Source organism: Silene latifolia, chromosome 2, assembly GCF_048544455.1.
Source record: "Silene latifolia isolate original U9 population chromosome 2, ASM4854445v1, whole genome shotgun sequence".
NCBI classification, from domain to species: domain Eukaryota; kingdom Viridiplantae; phylum Streptophyta; class Magnoliopsida; order Caryophyllales; family Caryophyllaceae; genus Silene; species Silene latifolia.
The window spans coordinates 162,046,622-162,055,707 of record NC_133527.1 but is presented as its reverse complement, the minus strand read 5'-3'; the positions used below and the strand labels follow the sequence as shown (position 1 = coordinate 162,055,707).

The following is a 9,086-nucleotide window of genomic DNA, read 5'->3' as shown; positions in this document are numbered from 1 at the left end:
GGTAACATTGGAAGGAGAGATGAGATGCCATTGAACAACATTTTAGAAGTTGAGCTTTTCGATGTATGGGGTGTGGATTTTATGGGACCATTCCCATATTCATTTGGCAACCAATATATATTGGTTGCGGTGGATTATGTGTCCAAGTGGATTGAAGCAATAGCCTCCCCTACCAATGACTCAAAGGTTGTTTCCAAGCTTTTCAAAGACTATATTTTCCCCCGTTTTGGAGTGCCCCGGGCCGTTATAAGTGATGGTGGTTCACATTTCATCAACCGAACCATTTATGCGCTCCTCAAGAAGTACGGTGTCCGACATAAGGTAGCTCTTGCTTACCACCCCCAAACCAATGGCAAGTGGAAGTATCCAATAGACAAATCAAGGCTATATTAGAGCGGGTTGTGAACAAGTCTAGAAAGGATTGGAGTGCTATGCTCAACGATGTGTTGTGGGCTCTAAGGACCGCATACAAGACCCCAATCGGCACTACTCCTTACCGGTTGGTCTATGTCGAGTCTTGTCACTTACCTCTCGAGTTGGAACACAAAGCAAGATGGGCCCTCAAGGAGCTCAACTACGACTTAGATGTTGCGGGAAACAAGAGGTTTATTCAACTCAATGAACTTGATGAGTTGAGGATGGATGCTTATGAGAGTGCAAGACTTTACAAGGAAAGGACCAAGAGATGGCATGACTCGAAAATCACTAGGAAGGAGATCGTTGTAGGTGACAAGGTACTACTCTTCAACTCCCGTTTTCAACTATTTCCTGGGAAGTTGAGGTCTCGGTGGCCGGGACCCTTTGAAGTAGTCACCGTGTTTCCTTACGGTTCCTTTGAGTTAAAGAATGACAAGGGAGAATGTTTCAAGGTGAATGGTCATCGAGTTAAGTACTTCTATGAGGGTCTACCCATTGAGGCCCGAAATGAAGTTGATTTGGAAGACCCCCCATCCTTGGGGGATGATTGATTTCAAAATTAAGCAAGCCTTGGTTTGGTGGAGTTCCTCAAGAACCACCATTTGTATATAGCATGCATTTTAGGTAGATAATGAGAGATTTGGAACCGTACTTTGTCAACTTTGGATTGGTGACAGAGGTCACATTTGAAGAAAACAAGCACTATTTTCGTTTGACCCGAAATCCCGACATGATGCGTCGGTGTAGTTGTGGGAAACACGAATCCCGAGGTCAACGAAAAAGCTTGAATTCCGAGTTAAAGAAAATTGAGCAAGTTGAAGGAAAACAAGTGAAAAAAGAGCTGAATGTAGTGCTCTGCCGGTAGGCCGACAGCCGGTGCCCCTACCGGCACCGAGAGCAAATTGTTTTGTTGAAAATTGAAGCAATGTTGTGTTCTGCCGGCAGGCCGGCAGCCGGCCCACCGGCAGGACACACTTGACTAAGCTGAAAACACGAAGAATTCTTGATGAGAAGTGTGTTCTGCCGGCAGGCCGGTAGCCGGCCCACCGGCTGGACACACGAGAAGACTTGAAGAAAATTGAAAAACTGGTGAAGAGGAGTATTCTGCCGGTAGGCCGGCAGCCGGCTCACCGGCAGGACACACCTGGTAAAGGGAGATTTTAATTGAGGAGAGTGTTCTACCGGTGGACCGGCAACCGGTTGGTCCACCAGTAGCGAGGTCAAAATTGTTTGAGGAAGAATTCGAAAAATGAAAAAAATTGAAAAAATTGAAGGGGTGCTCTGCCGGTGGACCGGCTGCCGGTTCACCTACCGGCAGAACGCACAATCAGATCCTAATTAAAATGCACGATACCCCTCATTTCCTCATTCTTTCTTCTTTCTACCTCCTTCATTCCTCCATCATTTTTCCCCCTTTTCAACCCTAACTCCCTCAAATCTCCACCAAACCTCCATTAATCTTCACCAAATCACTTCTAATCATCAAGATGTCGGGAAGAAGGACAAGAGCGGACGTAGCAAGGGATCAAGCGGAATTGATTGCTCGAGCCGCAAGTGACACTAATCCCGATCCGGATTTTCCTACGGTTGAGTTTACCACCCAAACTCAAAAGGGTAAGTTTATTCTATTCAAAAATCGCCCCTCACCCCCACTATGTTTTTGCATCATCCGTCCTTGTCGGCCCTTGGGTTAGCTAGGGAAACAGAGGCTCTTTTTGCCGGGGTAGGAATGCAGGGGATGTACTCAATGCATGAATATACTTACCCCCGTATCACTTGGGAATTTTTGAGTAGTTTGCGGATTACAAAGCACCGACAAACGAATTTAGTGGCCACCCTTAGTTTCCGCCTTATGAACCAGGAGCACAATATTACTTTGGGTCGGTTGGCTAACATGTTTGGGTTGGAAAATGCCCCTTCCCATAACCCACCCACTGATTTTAATTATTCCCGAGTATGGAAAGCGATTTCCGGCCTAGAGGATAAAGTTGGAGTGAAAAGGCCCGCAATGAGTTGCCACAACCCCGTCATTCGGGTGTGGCATCGATTTATGGGATGCACTGTTCTAGCGGTGGATGAGTCGTGGGTTTTCCGGACCAATGAACTCGAAAATTTGGGGTCCTACTTGTTTACAAAACCCACCCCCTTCAGAATTAATGTGGCTCACCACCTTGCCATTCATTTGTCTAAGATTGCTAGTTCCCCGGGGCAAAAAGTCCTGATTCATGTGGGTGGCATCATCACCCGTATTGCCCGTAATTTGGACCGTCCGGTGGACCTTTCTACCATGAATTGGATACCCGGGGACACTTATTTAACAAAGCATTACTTGGGGACCAAGCTTGGTTGGCTTAAGGAAAACCCCATTGACGACAAGGAGTATTGGCAAATCAATTACAAGAATTCTATCCCACTCCCCAATGTCACGGCAATCAAAATTGAAAAAGACAAGGATTTCTACCTCCTTGATATTGAAGAAGAACCACCCACCGACCAACCTCCTCCTAATATTCCACGTGTATATACAAGAGACCGTAGAATGGACACTCCTTCCTCCCTACAATACACCGCGCCTCAAACCCACCAACCCCCACCTTGGCAATTCCAACAAGGTGAGGCGTCCTCCTCGAGCCAACCTTCCTATCCTCCCTTACCACCTTCTCTCACCGAGTGGATGGAGAGGATGGATATTGCCACGGCCAAGGCCGCTAGCGAGAGGGATATCTTGGGGCGGAAATTGGACCGCATTTACTATGATCAAGCCACCGGTACGTACCCGGTCTACGACGACTTTTGTAGACGGGATTACGTGCCCTTTGATGCCCCTCACCCTTCCTACTATTCATGGCCCGATGGGAACTACCCGAGAGCGGATGGGACGATGGTCCACGTAGGTCTTAACCTCCAACCGGACTACTTTTCCGCCCCTATCTTTCCACCGGAGGGGCATAACGCCTATTGGGTAGGGGGCATTCGGCCCTACTTTGCTAGTGATGTTGGTGCTTCGGGGTCCGGTGGGGCCTTTATGGGAGATGCTTCTACGGGAGGTGATGGCGGTGTGATGAACATGAGTGGAGACTTCACGGGAGGTCTCATGGGCGGCGGTAGTGGAGGTGATTTCACCTTCAACCCCGAGGACTTGGTTCAAGGCTCCGAGTTTACTACCGGAGAAAATGATGATGATGATGATGAGATGGACTCCTAGTCCCGAGGGCCGAGTTGGTGGCCCAATTTCCTCCCTTTTCAATCCAAAATGACAAGTACGACCTCTCCCTTAATCCAAATCCTCTCATTCATGTTTAATTTTTCGCATGCATGTAGTTAGAATGTCACTTAGTTGTATTCACATAGGATTGCATTAGATTTCAAATTTGTAATATATTGTCACATTTAGTTATTGCATTCATATAGTATAGCTTGCATTGTATTTCAATATTGCATATAGGTTATATCATGCATTGTATGCTTATTTGAAAAAACCACTAAAAAATTTGAAAAATCAAAAATCACCAAAAACACGTATTTCATTTTCGAATTTCCTCCACACATTTATTTCCATCGGAAATATGTAAATAAATAAGTGTGGGGAGGAAATTCCGCCTATTTAAAAATACAAAAACATGTTATTTCTTTTCAAATATTTAAAAAACCCCCAAAACAAGTTCTTTTATTTCTCCAACTTACCCTCCCATGTAAATGAATAAGTGTGGGGAGGGCCTAAAAAAAAACTCAAAAATATGTTATTTCTATTTTCAAACATTTCAAAAATACAAAAATATGTTCCTTTCTTTTGCCTATTCTCTCCCTAGACTTGTTCCCTTGGAGACTTACTCGGGGACGAGTAATGTTTAAGTGTGGGGAGGGAAATATCCACTTTGTGAATATTTGTTTATAATTGTATATACCTTTAAATTTGATAAAAATTCAAAACAATGCCTAAAAATCGAAAAATTTCAAAAATTACAAAAACATTGCATTGTATATATATGTTGTTTGTTGGCTAACCTTTGGCATAGACATCGACCATTCGAGGCAAAAAGGAGCTAGAAGACGCTTGGTAAACTCGTTCTAATCTCTTACTCCTTTACCGTTCTTTCTTTTTATCTCTTGAGTATATGAAGGAGAATGGGATTTTGTGCCTTGGATGTTCCCTTGGGGAACTTGTGGATTGTTGGTGTTGATGTGTTGCTAGGATTAGTTAAAATTGTTGCATGTTTACCTTATGTTCATTTTAATGTCTTGCATGCATTTGTTTCACATGTATATATGTGTTTTGTTTCCTTCTTGTTGCATTGAGTTTGTATATAAATTTTTGAACAAAATTTGGTCTAGGAAGGGAGTATGATACCCTCTATGATGATATTGTCTAGGTCGTGTCTTTCCCCTCTTAGTGGCTTGCACCTTGTGACCTCCTTGTTAGGGTGTTTGCTTGCAAATGCCCGGGAAATGAGGCTAAACCGGAGAGTTTTGACCACCATGTGAGACCAAGACCGTAGACTAGGCCTAGATTTCGACATAGCTACTTAAATGTGAGGATAGAGCCTCCTTGGGATCGGTACATCCATACTCGGTCTCCCATAGGTGTGAGTAGGCTCCTTGCGTGCCATGTCACATCATGACGCACAAGCATGGCGTCCCTTCCTTTTAGACCATGAGATGTTCATTTATATGCATATTTTGAAACAACAAGTTGCATTTCATTTTTTTTGAGCCTCACATTGCCAAATAAACCTAATTTTTCGACCCTTTAGACTAGGACCGATTTTGATAACCCTTTTGAGCTTGAACCTTTTTCTTGGCACCTACAAAACTAGATACATACCATAAACAACCTTCCCTTATCAAGAAAGTTGCTTACATGTTGTTGGTTGTATGAAGAAAGGAGTTTTGAGTCCTAGTTGATAATTTGAGTCGGAATAACTGCCTTCATTTGGTTGGTTTGAATAAAGAGGTTTTGAAATAGAAAAGAAAAAGAAATAGAAAAGTGAAAAAGTTATGAAAAATCCAAAAAGAATTAGTTGTTTTGTATATATTTGTGTTAAGAAAAGAAAAAAAAAGCCAAGCAACACCCCATTCATCATTGGGGTAGAAAAAGGCGTTGCAAGAATAAAGGGGCACTTGATGTTTTTCCTAAGTGAGTCGGGTTTACACAATTTTTGCTTGATTTTGGCAAGCCAATTTCTTGTTAGGGTGTAGACGTTACTCATTGGTTGCAATAAGGTGATAATTTTTGTATTTTTCCAAAGTGAGTCGGGTTTGCACAATGTTTGCATAAATTCGGGAAACCAATTTTTGTTAGGGTGTAGACGTTACTCATTTGTTGTAATAAAGTGGAAGAAATGGAATTTTGGCAACTTCTTGATGTGTACCTCCACATTTTTCCAAAATGGTTCTTGCACCAACCCCGTTTCGACCCATCACCTAGCCCCGTTACAACCCTTGTTTCTTTTATGCATATTTTCCTTTTTTTTTTGCATCTCATTAATGGTCTTGTAGGAGAGGATTCCATGTTAGATTGCGGGCATGTCTCACGAGTCGAGTAGTTGAGTGATTTTGGTTACTTTTTGCACAAAAATCACCCGTTCTAAAAAGAAAATGAGAGACTAGTGAAAACCGTGAGGAAGTCGGTAGTCTTGGTCCCCTTAGTCATGGGTCAATTTGGTTGAATCTTGAGTGTGTCATGTGATTCTCGAAGGTCAGGCTTTGCTTCCCTCTTTCCCGCCTTTGAATTTGTTTCTTAGGCATTTGGTTGTCGCATTGAGGTTGCTTGAGCCACCACTGGGGCATTGACACCCGCCAAGACTTTGAGACGATATCTCCCGACCAAAACCTTTAAATGTTTAAAGTAAAACGGCCGCTTAGATGAGGAAAGCGGTTTGATATTTTTTTTTGTGTGATGCATCTTATATGTTGACTCATGCTTAATTGTTGATTGCATCAAAAATTTTGTAGCAAGACCCAACTTGCCTTGCAATAGGGCACTTTTCCCTCATGAGTGTCAAATTGTGAGTTGAAGGGGCGTTGAGTGCGCTAATACTCGATCGACTAAGGTGGTAGCTTAGTTGAGTGATGCTTATATTGTGCACCCACTCTCCATATCTATTATAGTAGGGACTTGTACATTGATTTTAGACTTACTCGAGGACGAGTAAGGTTTAAGTGTGGGGAGGTTTGATATATGATTTATTTACACCTAATTTCCCTCTTTCTTTTATGCAATCCGACTCATATCGAGTCGATTTCGTGTGCCTTTCCTTGCATTTTGTGCCCAATCCCCGTACTTATTATTTTGTGTATCCTTTTGCAGGAACCGAGTCGAGTATAGAGGAATTGAGGCAAGAAACGCATCTCAATGCCTTTACATGAAGAAGAGGGAAAAATGCTGAATGTCGTGTTCTGCCGGCAGCCGGTCTGGCTACCGGCAGAACACGTCCCCAGTCTTGGCAAAGAAGAAGAAGAAATGACCTGAAGGTTGTGTTCTGCCGGCAGGCCGGCAGCCGGCCCACCGGTAGAACACAACAGGAAGAATTAAATTGAATTAGAGAAGAAAAAAAGGCTTGACCTCGCTACCGGTTGGAGTACCGGTAGCCGGTCCACCGGCAAGACGCAACATCAAAGGGATTTGAAGATTCTGAAGACCGTGTTCTGCGGCAGCCGGCCCACCGGCAGAACACACTTGCCAGCTAAAGTTCCAAAGTTGAAGCCATTTTGACCGCCCTGCCGGTAGGCGAACCGGCAGCCGGTCCACCGGCAGAACGCAGCAACAGGCGAATTGGGCTTTTCTCTTCTTTTCTTCTTAATCTTGGGCAAGCCTATAAATACCCCCTCCTTAAACCCTTTGTACACACAACCCTAGATCTGAAATTAATTCCTTTTCCAAGTTTCAAACTTTGTTAATCATTTTGTTAATCATTCCTTAATTAGACAAGTTCTTCAATTAGTTAAGTAATTGAATTTGGGTTGTAAGAAGATTGAAGGTTCCTCCTTCTTTATTATTCTATCCTAATTCCTTTTCTTGCATTTGAGTTGGTATTATTTCTCTCCCTATTTTCATTAGTTTACATTTGCTTTTCCTTTAAGTTGGTTTGGTTGTTTATGTTAAATTTGCATCTTTGTTGTTTGATTGTTGTTGTTTTCTCTATTGTTCATCTTTTCATTGTTCATCTTTGTTGTTTACACCCAAAGATTCAATCTTTGAGTTGATTGTGTTAAAGATTGTGTCTTTTAGTTTACTCATCCTTGTTATTAGATTAAATCATCTTTCTTCATAATTATTGTTGGATTGTTGCATGTTTAGGAGTAGAATTCATCCTCCCACCATGTTTATGCTTAAAGACTCCATCTTTATTATTTACCTTGCCTTTAGAAACATGATGAGTGAGTAGTTACCCTTCTAGGGTTTAGGGGGAGTCTAAATCGGATTATTGGGCATGATAGGTTGATAGTTTTGAGTCTTTGGGTTAGAATTTGTCTTTCTTAAGCATTGCATGCAAGGTGTTCGACAATTTGTGTGAGTGAGAACTTGTGCCTTTTGTCTTGATAGCTTAATTCCTCCATTAAATGAGAGTTTGTTGGTGGTCTTGTTGCATGTTTTAGATTGGGTAGTTGCTCAATGAGAGTTGGTGATTGCCTATAGGATTTTCAAGAGATTGAATCCTGTCTTAGGACAAACCTACACCTTAGACTAGTTTGATCGATTTGTTTGCCCATAGTTCGCTTAGATGACCCCGAAAACCCTAGCTTTTAATCAATAGAACACTTTTTATCTTAATTACTTGCTTTAGTTGTGATTAGTAGTTTAAACCAAACTCACCTCTTTACAATTTTTGACTAGACTTGATTCTTACCTAGACTAAGTAGAAACCCCCGCCGTCTTCGTGTTCGACACCCGACTAAATACTACATTTAATTGGGTTTTTATAAATTGTTTTTGATTGGGAAACGACGACAAATCCCTATATCAGTAATACACGGTTCAGCCCTCACCAACCCACCACCAACCACCACTGTGGTCTCCCTTGACCACGGTGGACCCAGCAACAACCATGACGGTGCAAACCACCTGCAACACAGCCTTGAAAAAACAATAAAATGATACAACAAACACCAACACAACCCCGTACAGCCCTTGCAAAATCCGCGTAAAACAGCCCCTTACCAACCACCAAAGGCCACCACCGTGGTCTCCCTTGACCCACGGTGGGGACCAGCAGCAGCGCAACCACCAAATCTCTGGTCAACGACCCCTAAAACAGCCTATACTAATACGGGTTCAACAACAATCACAACAACCGACAAAACCCTAAAACCATTCAGTCAAACCACCATATACCCACGGTCAACGGGGGTCAAGGCAGTCAAGGTCAGGGTCACGGTGGGTTAACGGTGTTATAAGATCAAAGACATATTAGTTTATAAGACGGTCTTACCTTAAGATCTTAAGGCGGAGAGACAAAGCTCCCTTCAAATCTCTCCCTTTTTCTCTCTTCTAATTATGTTGGTGGAGTTGTGATGTTTTAAGAAAAGGTGGGATGTTTATTAGATAAGGTGGGCTTTTGTGAATGAGGTGGGACGATACGTATACATATGTATCATGTATTATGATCATCATCATCATCATCATCATCATCATCATCATCATCATCATCATCATCATCATCATCATCATC

The 9,086-nt window shown here is 42.5% G+C and overlaps 1 protein-coding gene across 1 annotated transcript; it reads left to right on the top strand.

The window, feature by feature from the left end:
- Positions 1-431: 431 nt before the first annotated feature.
- LOC141641540 (uncharacterized) lies at positions 432-968 on the top strand. The gene has a single exon (XM_074450198.1). It carries the CDS (start codon positions 432-434, stop codon positions 966-968), a length of 537 nt encoding a protein of 178 aa, XP_074306299.1.
- The last annotated feature ends 8,118 nt before the right edge of the window (positions 969-9,086 follow it).

Bases quoted from the DNA above. Each gene is read 5' to 3' on its own strand.
- LOC141641540 (XM_074450198.1), top strand. From the start codon at position 432: ATGCTCAACGATGTGTTGTGGGCTCTAAGGACCGCATACAAGACCCCA.